The following is a 21,063-nucleotide window of genomic DNA, read 5'->3' on the forward strand; positions in this document are numbered from 1 at the left end:
CACCAAAGAAATATCGCTTGGTCCTGATTTTCATATCCCCTCTCACCTTACGTGCGTGTAACAGAAATATTAACACAAAACGGAGCCTGACATTCCACATCCCTCGTCCTGCTAAGATTTCGTAGAATCCGAAACGAGACAAAAACACAGCACTGAAGAGACATATTCAAACTAAACATACCAATATTTATATTCCGCGAAAGAATGATACTTCTGTTTTTGACCTTCTGGAGTTTATGCTTCTTCATATCGTTTCTATACCTTCAGTGATTAAGTCCGATTAAATGCTTTAAAATTCCGTAATACAAAACGCGCAATTATAATGGCGGACCAGCAATTAAAAGACAACAAGATCCGAGTATTCAATGTCCGAGTTCGTCAATATCTGCGTAAACATTTCATACCATCAAAAGTGGAATATTTCACAAATTGCAAATATTGTTTGTCAAGAATAAGTTATAGAAGCATCTATTCTTTATTACTCGAGCACTTGACCATGTACCATCCGCAAGTATTAACAGAAGAACAGAAGACAGAACGTAACATTCATTGGGCATGGGATTATTTTACTCAAACATCATCTGGCGATGCACAGTGCAATATATGTAGTAAAATATTGAAAGGTTGTAGAATCGATAATTTAACGACGCATCTTGATTTACACAGGGACAAGTAAGTATACAATAAGTATATTTTGAACAACTATGAGAAATAATATAGGAATTCTTTTACGGAGTTTTGTGCACAATTGATATCATTATCGTATTTCTTACTTTTATTGTTACTCCTTATATAGACATAAAATCTTCGATCCAGACGAAGTTATTTACGAAGATACTTATATGTTTGGCGCAAGTACTAGTACAAGCGGCAGTATGATTGAGGTTGCGGAATATCAGGAAACTACAATAGCTTCTAATTTGACCGATGACACGGATAGAACACGAGTTCCTAACGAGTAATTATTCAATTTAAATTAATTTTAATTCATGCTAATAGATCTTTCGAATCAATTTGTATTTTTTCCCTATTCAAATATAATCTATATGATGTTGTGTATAACACTTATTTATTAAGCGTTTCATTAATATTTATATAATAACCAATTAATGCCAAATTATTTCTCCAATTTTGTTATACTATTTTATATAATATTTTATACGATACTATATGTATAAGATGTTATTATAGTTTCCGCAGCCATACTTATTTACAAACATTTTTCATATTCAGTTTATGTGTATTTGCATTAACTGGAAAAAAAGTACTTCTTCTATCACTGCTAAATATTCATGTGTGATCAAATTGGTTTTCTCATTTGGTGTATATTCATAAATAATATAATTACATGTTGTTTAATTGTCGATTATTGCAATGGGTAATGCACTCGCTTTGGTAAATTGCTTTCATTAAGCTTATTTTTATGATTTTATGCTATTAATCCAGATATACTTTAATTTTTGAGGAATTGACATATATATTTAACTTGTTCTTTTCATATTTATAATATTTTATGAAATGAAGTTTACATTTATGCATACACACATATTCTACGATTAAATGTGCCTTCAAAAACGAATTCAATCTTAAAATTTATTCTGAAAAAATGATAGTTGTGGTACATTGTTTTAAATATTTATGATACAATGCAATGTTTCAAAAATTTATACCCTGCACTTCAGTAAAATTAATTACATTCATCTTATATTTTATTGATAGTTTAATGAGACAGAGATTAAGATAAAGCTTTTCGAAATACGAAGTTGTTCGAAGAATGTCATATATATAAGATAAATTCCCCAAAAAATTCTCTTTATGTACCATTGTACCTTTATTTCGCATATAATATAACATCATATTAAATTATAAAAATAATAATGCTCAATAAATTATAATAATTAAAAAGAAAAAAGTGCTACGAGCCTAAAAACAATCAACATAAAATGACAAACTGTATAAATAGTTAAAAAATAAAATAAAACATGTCATGAAATTAAAAAGGTAAATTATAATTTGACAATCAGAAGGTGAACAAAACAAACGTTTCGATCCTTGTTGGATCATTTTCAATGACAAATAAATTAATAATAGAAATGTAACGTAGATAAAATGTAAGAAATTAAATAAAATTCGCTTAGTTTAAACTCATTATACATATACAATGAATGTCGGCATTACTCTTTTTCTATCGTCATTATTATTTCTTATGTGCTTGTCTTATAATATCAAAGATAATTTTTGCCTCTTTATTTTAATTGTAACTTATTACTTGTGACTCGTTTATTAATAAAGAATAAAAATAATCTTTTCTCTAAAAAGAATCTTTTCATATTTAATTTGTGACTATCACTAACATAAATTATAATATAATTATACAATATCCATTTATTATTTATCATCTTTTAAAAGCACAGCTTAAAAAACTTCATAAAACTCAAACTGCAAATAAAATTAAATTTTATCCGCATTTGTTAAAGTTTTTATAATACATTCTACGAGATTATTGAGAAATTATATTAATATATATCCTATGAGATTATTAAGAGGACACATATGAAAAAATAAACATAATCTCAATGTAAACCAACAAATCAAATATATCACGGTTGAAAATTCACAAATAAATAAATTCAATGATAATATTTCAGACTCGATTGGAATATGCATTATTTCGATAACACGTTTCCGAATACATCGAATCTTTTATTACTTATTATTACTTTATGTGATGGCGAAAGTAGAACTTTTTATTCGAAAACGAATCGAATTTGTACCAAATTTGTCCAAATTTATATAAGAACCTAATTTAAAAATAATAAAATATTTTTAATAACGTTTCAGATTTTTTAAATAAACAAAAAATAAGTAATTTTAAATTGTCATGCATAAATAAAGCAAATGAGAGACGATTGAACCTCGAAATAATCACTAAAAATTCGAAATTTCCAATTACTTATTCGATTTCAAATCTCTCAAATTAAAAAACAAATCGAATCGAAAGATAGAGAGAGAGAGAGAGAGAGAGAGAGAGAGAGAGAGAGGAAGAATCTACTATGGTTCGATTCGATTCGAATTCTAACTACTTGCGCACCACTAGTTTAATTCTCTCCTCTCTTTGCAATTTTATCAGCTCATTTATGAATCATTAATATAATAAATAATAAAATGTAACACAGAAATAATATATGTAACATAGAATGCGTTTCGTTTTGTATTCACAGCACTTGTAAACATCATTTACATGTCTTTATTAAATAATTGATAGATAACAAGGATGATATGCTTATAGAGTATGAGTGTAAAAACGGATCGCTAATATAAATTAATTTTATGTAACAAGATAAAAGTTTAACCCTTAGTGGTCCTTCTGGGTCAAAACCCAGACCCCAGCATCATTATTTTACGTTAGATTTCAGAATCTTCCTGGCATCGGAAGGACGCGTACATCGATTTGAAGCTTTAACTATTGATAGAGATGCTTAGCTTTTTAATCGGACCATTGCGTCTAGCCATTCACGCAAAAAGCGTTTTTTTTCTTCGATCAAAGTGTCAGCAAGTGTAACCAATGCGTCGTTTTCGTTAAAAAATTTATGATTTATATTTTTGCATTAAATTGCAAAAATAAACAAGATGTGAATCGTGTTCTTCAAGTAAGAATAAAAAATGATGAGGAAAGAATGTCCGTCGTGCCTACAATTCATGTGTGATAAACACACTCTAAATCTGAATTAATAGCAAATCTATTGAAGTGACATACTTGGTCCTGCATTATCAGCATATTATATTAACACATTAGTAAAATTCAACTAAATGAAAAGAAGTTTGAACATTATATAAATAAAATACCAATATTCACACGTTCTAGCACATTATAATTCCAATCTTACAATACTTGCATTTCGTTATTACGTTATTGTTAATCAATCCAGACATAGTGGTTCTTTTAAAATATTTATTTTCATTTGTAATTTTTATCAATTTTTATATCATGAACTTAAACTTTATTTTAATTTTGTTTTAAGCAAAATATATTGTATACATTTTCTTATACATGTTTATTTCTTTGTCTCTTAAAGAGGGTCTTAAAGTCATCTGTTTTACTAGTTGAACGTAATATTTTTGTAGAATGATATCATACTTTTATCAGATTTCTCCATAATAATACTTTTCTCAGAATTTCTGGAGAAATCCTTCAGAATTACAATATATGTATTAATATGTATCTGCAGCTTAGAATTTATACTCAAAAATTTTTGAAAAGATTTTAGTTTTTCTAATTTTGTTTAATTAAACCATTTAAAAAGAAAGAACATTACAAATTATTATACTTAAGTTTTTGTATCATACAAATATTGTGACAAACTTGAAAATTCTAGACGTTACTTAGATTTAAAAAATGTTTGAACAGCATAACAATTTAAAAAATTGTTGTTCGTGAACATAAACTCCAAGTTGCAGACACGTACTAATACATATACTTTAATTTTAGAGGATTCTCAAATGCGATAAAAGTTATTGTATTGTAATGTATTGTATGCGATATATCCTTCTACAAAAATTATTGCGTTCAACCGATAAACAGAAGACCATTTAAGATCCGCCTCTTAAGAATCCAATAGCTGTTAATAATAACGACAATACCATAATTCTCGTATGACAATTACTTTTCTTTTTTATAGTTTGAAAATTTTTTGTAATTAATCTATACGTATTAATGCGTGTCTGTGAGGTTTAAAGAGAGTTTATGCCAAGAACATACAAGTTAAAAAATTATGCGATTTTTTACAATTTCTTATTCATAGCGATTTAATATTTATTAATATGGCGATCTAGAGCTGCTATATCAGCATTTGCTTCAGATAAAAGCTATGCCGTTTGTACTTACAGAACTGTGATCTGCAGACTACTAGTTGTCACGAAGATACAATGTGGAGCTCTTGGAAAATTGGATTTTTACGTATAATTGAAATTATACTTTTATGAAAATTATGTTTCTATGTGCATAAGATATCTATGTACTATTCTGTACATACAGATGCATCAGTGATATATAAATTGTTTGTATATAAGTCCTACTTACATTACGATTAATCGTTTTAAGATCCTTTTAAGAGATATTGAATGTATAAAATATAATTTTCGTCTATGTAACAAAAACAAAATATAAGTTTAAGTTCAAGATATAAAAATTAACAACATCACTAATAAAACCACATACGTTAAATGAACCATTACACCTGAATCGAATACCAAGTGATAATTAAATTTAAGTAATTTGTTAACTTCCTTTGTAATGCAAATATAAGACAAATATGTTCAGGGATATATAAACTTAAAGTTGTATTAATTATGTTATACGTTAAGTATTTAATTATTATTTATATAAATTTTTATATAACTTTATGTTACATAAAAATTTATTTTACATCTTTTACTATTAATATTATACATTTTAAATATACACATATATGTATAGATGTATTTGTGAATAAATTATTATAATATACACATTATTTAATATCTATAAATAGTGTATTAGTAGTACAGTTTTTATACAACGTTTTTTAAATTTATTTATTAATTTAATTAACTTCTTTATATAATGATCACATTATTCACAAAATATGTGCCAATATGTGTTGATATTAAGTGATTTGTTTGTAACTAAATGTCACTTCTGGTTATTTATTCACGGTTAAAGAGGTAATTTTTTTCTCTTTGTAATTTTTAATTAGTATCATTAATTTATTTTTATATCATCATTTTCATATAGATCATTTTCAAAAATAAGCAATTTTTAGAAATCTTTTCGGACTTATTTAATATTAAGAATAAAAACTTATCTATTTTTAATATGCCGAAAAAAAAACAAGAAATTCCATGTATCAATTTGAACAATGACATTTTATGTATCACTATAAATTTTACATACGTTATTTACCTTTTGCGAATAATATAAAATAAAGACACTAGGATACACAAACTAGAGAAGATGATTGTTTAACGCTGAAAAGAATTAAAGTAAGGAGAAAAAAATAAAAATAATGTAAATATGACGCAGTTTTATATAAGAAATATCACGACAAATGCAGCCACTAATTAAACGACCTAATAAAATAAACATCTTTGATTGACAGTCGAACAACACATTACTTTTTGACAGCCTGTTGTATGTTAAGAAACATATCACATAATCAATTATCTTTGAAATTTTTAATATGACTTTAAATTTAATTAAATTTGAATGAAATCGATTTATACGTAACCAAAATGAATATTTTATCATTTAAATGTACTGTATTATTTATTATAATATAATGTATTCCTCATCCGTTTACATACTTTATAAATCTTTTAGAGTAAAATCTTTATGTGAAGAGTGAAATCACACTTTTAAGGATTAAAAATTGTGACACTCTCTTTTAAGACACACTCATTTTTCATTCTTTACAGTTAGATTCCATTCCAAAAATTTAGAGATAATTTTTATCTACCAATTACTTTCTCTATTGTACTTATTTTTATGTTATTAACATTCATCAGGTATCATTGGTAGCTAAAACACTAACTACTATTGCACAATTTTAGTATTACTAGCACTACTTATCTTCGCACAATTTTAAAATTACTGTAATAAACAACGATTTATCAAGGAAAGTCAGATAATATGATGAAATTTTTTTATGGTACTTGATAGTTAAAGACTCTAGCAAAATTGTTTATTCAAACTTAGATACGGACAAAGAATAAAAACGTTCATATCATGAAATATATCAAAAAATATTTTTTTCTAATTGTTATATACACTCCTACTTTCAAATATTTCTAATTAAATGAAAGATTCTAATGTATTATTGTTTGTGTTTCCTTTTACACATCCGATCTCCTGAATTCATAATTTTTATTATAATTTTCCTGAGACTTCTACGGGTGTTTTCTACATAAAGATTATGTGTTTCATTATGTGTTTTCGGGTTTTCTCCGTGTCCAGATCCATTTTTGAAATGCCAACGTTTCGTGAATCTTGCTGTTTACACCATCAGGACAAAGAGCAGCCTGATACTTACTACTGATACAGTGTGATACTTTTATTATACTCGATCACTAAAATAATAATTAGATTACTTTATTCTTCTAAAGAGAAGAAAATCATAAGATAGATAAAATAAATTATTATTGTATATTGCATATTTGTGTGTCATTAAAAAGGTAAGATTCAGTTCCTTCTTTTATTTTATCTTTACTGTTAATGTTTTCGGATGTCTCATCTTTTGATTTTTAAAAGAACAACTTTTGTTACTTTAATTAATACTATTATAATCATGATTATGAGTCGTGTGGTAAAAATTAAAAATGAAAATGCACATAAGGATGTTTTGAAATCTAATGAATTAAATGGAAAAATTAATCGTCTTAAATATATAACAATAGAATTATAAATATTAGTCAAAAAATGAAAATCGAAGACATTATAAATTATGTCACAAATGAATTCAAAATGCAAATAGCGAGTAAAATAATTGTTAAATTCGTTATCGTACCGAAAAAATATAACTACGTTGCCGTAACGACTATAAAATACGAAAATTAGAATTATTATAATTTTATTACCTACGTAGGTAATGATAACGGTATATCAAGTAACGCGTTTTTCAATCTGAGATTTACATTCAATACGACGTAATAGTCAATCCTGGAAGACGATTTTATTTAATGCGAGTTTGTGAAAAATCGTATGTTTGGCTCTCTCGCTGAAAATTCAGCTTTTCTCATTTATCAGTTAGTTTTTTAACACCGACCGCGGCAAATCTAAGGAAAGAATGTGAGGAACCGATACAGATACGTAATATGGATGGTTTAAGTAAAAAAATATATTTCTTTATTTAACTGAACGTGTATTTATACATCAAAATGTAAAATGTGTGAAACTATATTATACACTATTTTATACACTATATTATAATAATATAACTATTAGGTGTACAAATAAGTTTCCGCCATTTTTAATCCAAAATTAAGCATTTATTGTGAAAGAACGATATATAATATTTTATTGATATAAGTCAAAATGTAAGTGCAAATTCTTATTGCGTTTGGCACGAATCTTCATTCAATAATGCTTCCAATTCCGCGTTTTCGTACACTTTCGGACTTCCGCTACGTTCTTTGTCTTCGACGTCAAATTCATTCTTAAATTTTTGAAACCATTCACGACAACTTCTCTCACTTAAGGCAGTCTCGCCATATGCTTCTATAAGCAATCGATGAGCCTCAGCTGCAGATTTCTTCAAATTAAATAAGTAAATCAAAAGTTCCCACAAATGACGCTTATTCGGCTCAAAACTCGGATGATACTGATACAAAATCGCTAGTATTTCAAGGTTATGTTGTTGACGGATGTCCAACAATATAATTTTTTACATCAGACAATTTTAACCATAGCTTGCTAGTGGCGCCGTCTTTTGTCAAACGGCGGAAACTTATTTATACACCTAATATATTATACACTATATTATATACAATATTAGAACTATATTATACACTCTATAAATATATTATATACTCCATAATGAAAAGTTTGTTAAATCAGAGAGTAAGCTGAAAACGGTCATAATCGCGAGTTAGCTGTTATCATATGCTCCAGAAAATCCGTATCGCGGCTCTCACCCGTTCTAATAAATGATTTAGACAATTATAATAGCCCGACAACTATAGTATGGAATCATAGAGCAATCCATACTCAAAATTTTATTCAATACGGAAATTTATCTTGAAGGAATCCAAAAATTAGATTAAAAATCAATTGTGAACTTTCTAACATATTGTGCGTGGATATCAACCGATATTTGGAATGGCAGTACAACTGTCCGTAAAACAGAGATTTAACTTTCAGGAATCATTTACACTGGTCGTAAGAGGCTTTCCACAATAGCATGAATACGGAATTAGGAATACGAAATAAGAAATAATGACATCAACTTGTCAGAAATCGTGAATTTTTATGTATTCGAATTTTGATTGATTAAAATCGTTATTCTTCATTCGTGTTTCGTATGCCGTTGTCTGACACTTTAATCATAGTCGAGCATTATTATTTTACAATTGACTGAGAGGGGAATAATTATTCGAATGAAATTGATCAATTATTACAAATTACGGCCAAAATAATACCTTACCGACTGTTAGATAAATCGACGCAATTCGCAAATGTAAAAAAAGGAACATAATAAAAAGTAACTTATAAATAATAAATAAGAACAAGGTAGTCATTTTGAACTCCTCCCTTTTGTTAGTCAAATATTCACCCACGAGCAAGTTAAGTTTTTCGGCCCTGTCAGACATGAGACAATGATGAGCGTTCGAATATCTTTGTATAAAAATTTGTCTAATAGCATAGAAGAGAATCACAAAATCGTGTGCACTGCCTATAAAATTTCCGATTTGCTAAGACCCAAATTGCATTCGTAATGTCGACGACTATCGGCCGCTCTGCAATGTATTCACTTTTCACACACTAGAAACTCTCAATTGGTCTGTTCGAATTGCTCACACTTTTTTACACTTTTTACACTTAAAATGAGAGAGATATATATTTGACGCTGAAAAGAGAGAAAGTGGAGATGTTGAAAATGTAAGCAAGTCGAATAGACATAGCGTTTTTGCTATCTTGTTATCGTAATAAAGGCGCCCCAATCATGTCGAACCATACAGTGGCTGAGTTCAGCAGAACACAACAGTTTTATGATCAACTAAAACTATAAAAAAACGGCTCGAATGATTAACATTGAATACATATAAGAAAAGAGCTAAAAGCCAATATAATATATCTCTTAGAATATTCAAGATAAACGTTATAAACAAAAGTAGAAAAATCGCTGACAAAAATCTTAATAGCAAAATATAACAAGGATATTGTCTTGAATACTGTAACAGATACATTATATTGGCTCTCGGCTTCATTTTTATATATATTGAGTTTTAAGATTGTTTGCAGAAATAGGATCATTCTTTTAGATCTAAAAGTATAATCCAATCAACGCGAAGAAAACTTCAAATAATTGCACAATAAACGTTCTGCTGAACACAGTCATTGAGCGCGTTCAAGTTGACAAACCGGCTAGCCTGCTCGCCGAGCAAATGAGCATAATTGGTTGTTACTTATAGATTTAAACAATCATATACAATCGTTCGGTAAGCATGACTAGCCGCTTTGCTGTTTCGAACTCGCCCAATCTTTATTTTCATTTCTTCTTATATTTCCGCGAGCATTCCCTGTTGCACAAAGGCGATTCCTCACCAAAGAAATATCGCTTGGTCCTGATTTTCATATCCCTTCTCACCTTACGCGCGTGTAACAGAAATATTCACTCAAAACGGAGCCCGATACTCCACATCCCTCGCCCCGCTAAGATTTCAGAGAATCCGAAACGAGATAAAAACACAGCACTGAAGAGAAATATTCAAACTAAATATACCAATATTTATATTCCGCGAAAGAATGATACTTCTGTTTTTGACCTTCTGCAGTTTATGCTTCTCCATATCGTTTCTATACCTTCTGATTAAGTTCGAATAAATGCTTTAACATTCCGTAATAAAATACGCGCGATTATAATGGCGGACCAGCAATTAGAAATCAACAAGATCCGAGTATTCAATGGCCGAGTTCGTGAATATCTGCGTAAACATTACAAACCATCAAAAAAGAAACTTTCCTTAATTAGCAGATATTGTTGATTTAGAGTAACATACAAGCAAAAATATTAGTTTACTCCTGCACTTGAGCAACATCCATTCGGAAGTATTAGCAGAAGAACAGAAGAAAGAACGTAATATTCATTGGGCATTGGATTATTTTACTCCAACATCATCTGGCGATGCACAGTGCAATATATGTAGTAAAATATTGAAATGTTATAGAATCGATAATTTAACGACGCATCTTGATTTACACAGGGAAGTAAGTATACAATAAATATATTTTTAACAACTATGAGAAATAATATAGGAATTCTTTTACGGAGTTCTGTACACAATTGATATCATTATTGTGTTTCTTACTTTTATCGTCACTCCTTATATAGAGATGTAATCTTCAATCCATACGAAGATATTTACGAAGATACGAAGATACTTATATGTATGGCGCAAGTACCAGTACAAGCGGCAGTATGATTGAGGTTGCGGAATATTAGGAAACTACAATAGCTTCTAATTTGACCGATGACACTGATAGAACATGTGTTCCTAACGAGAAATTATTCACTTTAAATTAATTTAAATTCATGCTAATAGATCTTTCGAATCAATTTATATTTTTTTCCCTATTCAAATATAATCTATATGATGTTGTGTATATCATTTTAATATGTATATAATAACCAATTAATGGCAAATTATTTCTCCAATTTTGTTATACTATTTTATATAATATTTTATACGATACTATATGTATAAGATGTTATTATAGTTTCCGCAGCCATACCTATTTACAAACATTTTTCATATTCAGTTTATCTGTATTTACATTAACTGGAGAAAAAGGTACTTCTTCTGTCACTGCTAAATATGTCACTGCTATATTCATGTGTGATCAAATTTGTTTTCTCATTTAGTGTATATTCATAAATAATATAATTGCATGTTGTTTAATTGTCGATTATTGCATGCAATGCGTAATGCACTCGCTTTGGTAAATTGATTTCATTAAGCTTATTTTTATGATTTTATGCTATTAATCCAGATATAATTTAATTTTTGAGGAATTGGTATATATATTTAACTTGTTCTTTTCTTATTTATAATTAGGAAATGAAGTTTATATTTATGCATACACACATATTTTATGATTAAATGTGCCTTCACGAACGAATTCAATCTTAAAATTTATTCTGAAAAAATGATAGTTGTAATACATTGTTTTAAATATTTATGATACAATGCAATGTTTCATAGATTTATTACCTGCACTTCAGTAAAATTAATTACATTCATCTTATATTTTATTGATAGTTTTATTAGTGTATGAGACAGAGATTAACACAAAGCTTTTCGAAATACGAAGTTGTTCGAAGACTGTCATATATATAAGATAAATTCCCCAAAAAATTTTCTTTATGTACTGTCGTACCTTTATTTCCCATGTAACATAATATCATATATCCTGACAATAAATTTGGGACGGTTTTATACTTTCATGTATACAAAACCACAAATATAAGTATTTAATTTAACAATTCAAGTTACTATAGATTTTTCCTATTCTAAGTGTATATTTAGATTGAAGAGATGAGACTTTTTATATAATTATCAAGTAATATAATTATTAAATACTGTATTACATTTTATAACTTTAATTTTTTTATCACAATATATATACAGATCCGCAACGAATACTTCAGAACCATCAGAATATGTTACGAATAATCCTCTTGAAAATATTGAAAATATTGATAATATATCAAAAGAACTTCTCGCCGAATTAGAATTATACGATACAGAAGAAGTTGCCGGTAGAGAAGAACTTCCCGATGGAGAAGAAATGTTTTTACCACAATATATATACAGATCCGCAACGAAGACTTCAGAACCATCAGAATATGTTGCGAATAGTCCTCTTGAAAATATTATAGATAATATAAAACATCCCGCCGAATTAGAGCCGTTATACAATATAAAAGAAGTTGCCGGTAGAGAAGAACTTCCCGATGGAGAAGAATTTCCCGAAGTAGGAAAACTTATAGAATTACTTGATACTGATGATGATCAAATCTTTATCGAAACATGTACGTTTTTATGTGAAATTTTAAATATATGACTTTTATTTTAACATCTATCGTTGTGGCTGTATGCTCCCTGTTATTTATATTTATATCAATATTATCTATTTTAGAAACTGTGTTCTTAAATGTGTACAGTAAGACATAAATAAAGATACTTAAATATTTTAATAAAAAATTGTATAAGATTTTCCAAATAAAAGTTTCGTCTGAATGGAGACAAATAAAATCAATTTTCGAAGAATTCAATATTTTCAGATCATTAAAATAAAAAACATCTCATAAAATAAACTAATTTGTCTGATAAATGTACCTTAAAATATTTTCATATACAAGATAATTAAAGAAATCGTATTATTAAAAATTTGTATTTTTCCGTTTTAATAAATTTCAATTACCTTCATCTGACGTTAAAAAATCAATTTTTTTCGAAACTTGATTTTATTATTTGATTTCCTTTAGATACAATTTCTACTTTGTAAAAATTGTATTATTAAATACTTTATTTTCTAATTATTCGAATTAAAATAAATGCCTTACTTTGTTTATAAGATGATCAAATAAAGAAATGAATAAAAATATGTCTGGAAAAATAAATAAATTACAATAATTAATCAAATATAAATTAACGGCTATATAAATTCAAACGCTGTTTTTCTGTGCGTCAATTATAAATAAATCTTTGATAAAAACATTAAATCTAAATTAAGGTAGATCAATTATATATTTCAAAAAAGCAAAAATACTGTTTGTGAAGAAATTACTAAAATTAGAATTCAAATTAGAACTCTGCATTTAGATTTAGAACAGTTGTACAAAATAGGATTTTCCATCTTGTACGTAAAGTCAACTGCAATCTTTCTTATACTTTATGTAACAAATTTTTTTCAACACAAAACAGTAAATTATTTAAAGAATTTAAAAAGAATAAATACAGACTGATTGACAAAATGAAAATTAAAAAATGAGAAAGACTTAACTTTACAATCTCAAAAGACTTAACAACGAATTAAAGAAATTAAATATTTTTGGAATTATAATAATGAAAATGTTAACAATAGCCAAAACAGATATTCTTTATATTAAATAAACTTTCAAATTACAAGGAAATTTGCATAAAATTAGCTGGATTTAATCACAGCCATCCATTTTCGTTCTTAATCAATTTTAGAGACAAATGGTTTATTAATCTGTCTTCGATTGCAATTCCAAATTCAACATTTATTTTAATTAGGGGATAATTTCTCACTACTTTTTTCGAATAAAAAGATGTTAATATTCAAATTCATTAAAAATTGAGAAAATAGTATTTGTAGTTTACAAACACCATTTCAAAAAATTTTTAGAAATAAGGGAGTGCATATTATTAAAAAATTGTTTCACATTCCAATTAATAGGTTATAATTCACCCTTGAAATAGGTGATGATAAATGGCATCAATTTCTTGGATACTACCATAAGGATCAAAGATAACTTTTTACAGTTTGATTATATTACGTTCACTGGACTTATGATTTAGATTTATTTTTTTTAATGGTGTTCTGTTTCTTTGATTTCGTGCCATTATTACATTGTTCCGCGACACGCAGCGACAAAGGTGCCTTAGACGAGCATGTTAAATAATAATATATATGGCCGCAACTATATACTGGTGCACGTTATTCCTTGCCTTTCCAAAAATTCCGAATGTAAATCCAGTAAAAATTAACATTTTGGTTTTTCGTGCCGGATTCATTTGGTGAGACAGTGAAAGCAATCACAAAAAAGACGAGGATTCATTTGGTGAGACAGTGAAAGCAATCACAAAAAAGACGAGAATTCATTTGGTGAGACAGTGAAAGCAATCACAAAAAAGACGAGGATTCATTTGATGAGATAGTGAAAGCAATCACAAAAAACACGAAGATATATTTGAGGAGACAGTGAAAGCAATCGCTAAAAAGACAAACATATATTGAGAGAGGAGAAGACGCCGAGCCGGAACGGGTTTTTCATCAAATAGAACACGGATCTTGGTAAGACCAAAATCGCGGCAACAATGCCAATAAAGTAAGTCTCGTTATCGCATTTGAGGCTTTCGAGGCAAAGTCAATCGTGCTAAAGGAAAGTCAAGCAAGGCCAGGTCATAAAAGGATAATCAAGTTTCGGTCATAGCAAAGAATGACCGAAATATGGTAAAGAGTGCAGTTCACGAGTAAACTTAGCTCGGAAGAAACAAGTGTCTGTTGAGCGGACGTTGCAATCAAATGCAATTTTCGTACTCAAAGCCGTCATTTAAGCAAGAATTGGCGCAAAGGGAATGTCGCGCATCGCCATCGAAAGGTGAGAAAGGAAGGCAAACGGCGCGAACGAAGATTTCAAATCTCCGTTACCGGAAATGACGATAAAGGATAACACAAGTTATCGACTAAGGATCTACGATCGATAGGACTTACCAACTAAGCAGTGGCGTTGCGGACCAGAGCAAGCAACAGCGTCGCAAACCGAGAAGCCGAGGCTCAGCAAAGGGTAATACAAGTTATCAATTGAGGATCTACGATTAATGAGGGTATCAAGAGAGCGGTGGCGTCGCAAGCAGCAAACCTGGGAAGCGTGAGTAAACGAGCCGTCCCTCATTGTATCTCATTCCAAATTTTCCTTTGAAAGATTTTTCAAAGTGCAGTTATTCAGCCATAGTCGCGCGTAATTAACTATTATTTTTTTTGTCTTAATCATTCGAGAGTTTAGATTACAAAATGGAAACGATAACCGTTCTCAACAAAAGGCGGAGTTCACTAAAAATGAAGATAACCTCTTTCAAAAAGTTTTTAAAAAATACAGCTGAATTTCTTATGAAAATCAGTCAATGGATGAGACTAAGGAGGAGGTTAGGCAAAGGCTCAGCATGCATACAGGCATTCTGATGCTGTATGATAAGTCGTACAAGACAGCATAGATGAGCAAACAGAGGATCCCAAAGAAACCATTGATTATCGAGAGCAATTCGAAGCAGAGTATGAGGTAATAAAGGTTGCTAATAATTTATTAAGTCAAGGCTGTCCGAGACGGTTTCGTTAAAGAACGTAGATACGGTGCAACCTGATGCGCAGCAAAGTAATGCAATAGATAATATACTCGAGCAATTTGACGTGCAGTTAAATGCTTGGCCTAGTCAATATATGTAGTAATCCGTTGCTATCCAATTTCGCGAATGCTATGCACGGGGAACCATACTCCAGGTATCAGATTGCCAGGGGTTAAGTTATCAATGATAGAATTGCCTAAATTCAAAGGGGACTTATCACAGAGTGGTTAAAGTTTCGCGATACATATAAATCTATCACGATAATTTAAATATTAGCAATATTCAAAAGTCCCATTATTTAATGGCCGCGTTGGAGGGTAGCGCCGCGTAGATAATTGAAACGAATATGAATACACAGAGCAAAACTACGAATGTATGGGACCCGTTGTGTTATGCTGATCCAAAATTATTGATCCACAATCATATCGAAGCAATGTTTAAATTAGAGGCTGCCAATAGTAAGTTGAACAGTTAAACGCTATAGTTGATAGTATTACAAAGCACACGCGCGCGTTAAAAAAATTGCAGGAACCAACGGAGTATTGGGATTCCCTACTCATTTATCTTATCGTTAAAACTAAATTAGATGTGGAGACAATATGCGAATGGAAAAAACAAAACTTGTTTTTATCGGGGAAGCCAAAGATAGAGGATTTGATGAAAGCATTACACGATAGGGTAGCATTGTTACGCATGATGGAAAAAAAGGCCGGCGTAGTTAAGACAAAAAAGGTTCCACAAGGCAAAACTAGCGCATTTTTAACTAAGAAAGTAAGTTATACTCTATGCAAGGGTGATCATTACATTCTAAGGTACTTTTTTAAAACTAACGCCGCAAGAGAGAACAGAAAAGGTCAAGCAGTTCAAGCTGCACGAATTGTCTCAGAAAAGGTCACTTCTTGAAAGACTGCGGATTCGAAATATGCCGAAAGTGTAATAGTAAACTTAATTCATTATTCCACCTTGAAAAGGAGGCGCAGTCAGCGCAGCAAGGTTCAACGACAACAATGTGTTCCACAAATCAAGCTAGCATCGTCAATGAGCCAAGCGTAATTTTAGCAACGGCGTTGACGTGAATGATAGTAATAGAGTCAAGCACAGAGCTCGAGCATTTCTAGATTCATACGCGCAATCTAATTTTATATCAGAAGGTTTATGCGACAAATTAAAACTCAAAAGTAGTTTTTGGTAAACACGCAGATAATATTACTCAATCAATCCGGGCCTAAGATTAAATATAAATGTGAATTAGAAATCGTAGCGCGTAATGGCGGTTTTCGATTTAAAACTTTCTGTCTGGTCGCTCCGAAAATAGTATCGCCGAGCGAAGCCGTTCATTTAAAAGATGTGCAGATTCTTTCTCATTTGAAGCTGGCCGATCCAACGTTTAACGTACCGAAACAAGTAGATTTATTGATAGGGGCCCAATGGTTTTGGAATGGATCCTGTACGAGGATCAGGTGAAGTTAAATAATTGTCTTTTTATGCAGAAAACCAGGTTAGGATGGATAGTAGGAGGTCTTATGAATTCACCAGCCCCAAAATTCGTACAATATAATTCTATTAGGCAAGCAAGCTTGGAGCAGCAATTAATTAAATTTTGGGAGATTGAAGAAGCGTACAAAAGCATTATCGCAAGAAGAAAAGGACTGCGAATATCACTTCGTAAAAACTACGCGTCGCGATAAAGATGAGCGTTTCGTTGTAAGTGCCACTCAAAGAGTCACCAGCATGTTTAGGCGAATCTAACAGCTGGCCAAAAAATGTTTGATAAATCTAGAAAAAAGATTGAAAAGATTTCCTAAACTTCGTGAAGAGTATGTTATATTCTTAAAGAACTATGAACAGTTAAGTCACATGAAACAAGTCAGTGAGAAATTAGCAGTGTCTTCTTCTTGATGCTTCCATGGGTGCTTTCTATATAACTAATCTGTGCTTCGCGGATTTTCTCCATGTCTTGGTCCATTCTTGATGTGCCAACGAAGTGGACTGCAAGGCCCACGAAACGTTGGCACATCAAGAATGGACCAAGACATGGAGAAAACCCGCGAAGCACAGATTAGTTATATAGCAGTGTCTTATTCGTATTATCTACCGCATCATTGCGTTATAAAATCTGAAAGTACGACAACGAAAACGAGTAGTCTTTGACGCTCTTATGGCAAATAGATGGTCTCTAAATTCAATTCAAATGGTGGAGCCGTAATACAACGCTTGCTCTCTATCATTATTCGATTTCGAATGCATGTATATGTTATTTCCGCGGATATAATATAGGCAGATCCTCCTCTTGATAGAGGAGGATCAACAACCATTGCAAAGTATCTTATGGCGAGATAATCCTAATGATTTAATCAAAACTTTCGAATTAAAGACGGTAACGTACGGAACCGCTGCTGGCTTTTTTCAGGCAATTAGATGCTTGCATCAACTAGGTATTGAATGTCAGCAAGAAAAGCCTGAGATAGCCAAGATAATTTTCAATGATTTTTATGTTGCTAATCTGCTAACAGGTAGTGATACAAAGGATCGGGCAGCATCCATCGCGAAGCAAACATCGCAGGTTTTCGCTGGAGGCTGTTTTGAGTTGTGAAAGTCAAATCTAATTGTCCAGAAGTCTTAAATAGGATCCACGAAAATGGCAAGGTCCCTACTAACGTTTAAATTCTTAATGATGGACAACGAAAAACTCTAGGCGTTAGTTGGAATCCGGGTGACATTTTGCTATATGAAGTTAACGTGTCGATAGTAGCAAAATCACCAAAAGGCATATCTTATCGGTAATTTCAAGGATATTCCGTTAGGGCTATTAGCTCCGTGAAGTAGTAGCTAAAATGATGCTGCAAAAGTTGTGGTCAGAGAAGCTTTCGTGGGATGAATCGTTCCGAATTGCATCACCGATGGCTGCGCTACAGCAAGGAATTATTTGAGCTCAAAAACTTATAAATTCCTAGGCATATTTTGCAAAGCGGGCATATTTCGATTCAAATACACGGATTTTCAGATGCCTCTAAAAACGCATACGGCGCCTGTATATACGTGTGATCGGTTGATGCCGGAGGGAGCGTTAAAGTTAAACTCTGTTCCGAAATGAAGGTAGCTCCGCTAAAAACTCAAACTATACCGCGTCTAAAATTGTGCGCAGCGCATCTATTACCTAGGTTAGTTTCTTTATAGTAATTTTGGCTCTCGATATGAGCATAGAGTCTATCATCCTTTGGTGCGACTCCACAGTAGTGCTAGGCTGCGTACTCAACCAAATTTGCTTGCAGTATTCGAATCCAATAGGGTGGTGCGTATTCAAAAATTAACGGAAGGAAAAGTATGGCGACACGTGTTCCCACGGGTGACAATCCTGCCGATTGGTTATCGCGTGAGGCAAATCCAAGCGAATGATGAAACGGGCCTCCCCCCCCTGAAGAGGATTGGCCTGAAATGCTATCTGTGGAACCTCTGACACAAAAAAACAGATCGGTATTCCTTGCAAAAATGTTAGAGAGTAACGTCATTGATGTATTGTTTATGAGGCGCTCAAAGTTATCTAAAATTGTTAGAATATTTGCTTATTGTCGAAGATTTATACACCATTTAAGAACAAGAGAAGAATCGGAGGAAACACAAGTGCCGAAGAATATCATAGCTCGTTAGTTGACCTAGCCAAATACTCGCAATGTAACGCGTTCAAAAATTGAATCACTTAGAATGAGCACACCAGTTATGAAAGGACGATTAACTTCATTGTCGCCATTTTTAGATGAAGATGGGATTCTGCGCGAGGAAGGGCGACTAAAAAATTCGTCATTTACAAGGGACAAAAAATCCTATTGTTTTGGATTTCACTCAGATATTCACAAAACGTCTTTTTGAAGACATGCACATGCGATTATTGCACGCAGGACCTTCTCTGCTGCTGGCTTCAGTACGAGAACAGTTTTGGCCCTTAAGGGGATGCTGGAGAAAAGGCCGAACTTGATCAAGGTCGATATTACAGGTTTTCATTTCCAATGTATAAGCTGCTTACGCCCTCTGAAGTTAATATGATCATGCAGGAAATTCGATCGATTAATTATCGATATTTTTATTCCGTTTCCTACATTACCATCTTAACAGGGACGTGTATTAGGATCGGTCCCACAATGTAAGATTTATTTTGGAAAATTTTCCAATTTTAGAATTGAAAAAAAAATAAACATAATTGAAGTTAATCTTATATTTGTAGAATCGGACCTTAGAAATTTAGTTGCATTATATACATATTTAGTTGTATTATATACACATGCAATGTAGGCCGTGTTCTAATATATATCACCAGTACTAAAAGTCTGTAATATATATAAAATACAGATTTTTAATTAATAGATATATCGATACGAAACCGTAATAGCATTTTTTTCTTACATCCAATGCCATTTTAGGTTATAATATATTATCATAAATGAATATCATAATATATATATATATATATATATATATATATATATATATATATATATAGATATTCATGCAGATATTCTCTATGTCCATTTTTGCAATATTAAAATTTTATATTATAATGTGTATAATGATATATAAAATGTAATTCTAACGTTGTATATAAAAAGACATTCATGAATACGAATTACAATTACATTTTATGTGTATTATAATATATGTGTATATACACAATAACACAAAAAATATTATTGACATATTAGTGAAGACATAAACATGTTAGTGAATTAATGATATATGCAATATTAAAATTATATTTTGTACATTATTGTGTATATTATAATACATATAAAATATAATTATAATTTATATTCACTAATAATGTTTTGTTATATGTTACAACAATGTTAGAATTATCATAGTATAATGTACATACAATTTTCTATATTAGATATATAGTCGACATATTAGTAATGTATAAGTACTATAAGTATCTATCTCTTTTTATTAGACAGAGTAAAAGAGTTACATTATGTATGTGCAATGTCGTATTCATTTATATATATATATATATATATATGAAACACGTGTCCATATATTGACAGTAATATATGTTACATCTTGACTAAACTCTAAATGATAGGAAAAATCATAGGAAAAAGTGATACTACAACTGTATTTCGATATTCACTGCGAGTACTGAAAATACGTAACTATAGATTTTTAGTATTGACAGTGTACATTGACACATGGGCCTATATAATAGCATTTTTCCTGTCGTACAATGTC

General features: G+C 30.6%; 1 protein-coding gene across 1 annotated transcript; it reads left to right on the forward strand.

The window, feature by feature from the left end:
- The first annotated feature begins 319 nt into the window (after positions 1–319).
- On the forward strand, positions 320–20,038 carry LOC105147686 (uncharacterized). Its single transcript, XM_087408742.1, has 3 exons — positions 320–672; positions 797–958; positions 12,568–20,038. The coding sequence occupies exons 1-3, from the start codon at positions 323–325 to the stop codon at positions 12,815–12,817; spliced, it is 762 nt and encodes a 253-aa protein (XP_087264868.1). The 5' UTR covers positions 320–322; the 3' UTR covers positions 12,818–20,038.
- Positions 20,039–21,063: the final 1,025 nt, after the last annotated feature.

The sequence above is a fragment of the Acromyrmex echinatior genome, chromosome 8, assembly GCF_024713525.1.
Source record: "Acromyrmex echinatior isolate Ae372 chromosome 8, ASM2471352v2, whole genome shotgun sequence".
Lineage (NCBI taxonomy): Eukaryota > Metazoa > Arthropoda > Insecta > Hymenoptera > Formicidae > Acromyrmex > Acromyrmex echinatior.

Excerpts from the sequence above, each read along its gene's own strand:
- LOC105147686 (XM_087408742.1), top strand. The coding sequence starts at position 323 with ATGGCGGACCAGCAATTAAAAGACAACAAGATCCGAGTATTCAATGTC. Across the intron at positions 673-796 it reads CTTGATTTACACAGGGACAA|ACATAAAATCTTCGATCCAG; the intron begins GTAAGTATACAA and ends CTCCTTATATAG. Across the intron at positions 959-12,567 it reads AGAACACGAGTTCCTAACGA|ATCCGCAACGAAGACTTCAG; the intron begins GTAATTATTCAA and ends ATATATATACAG.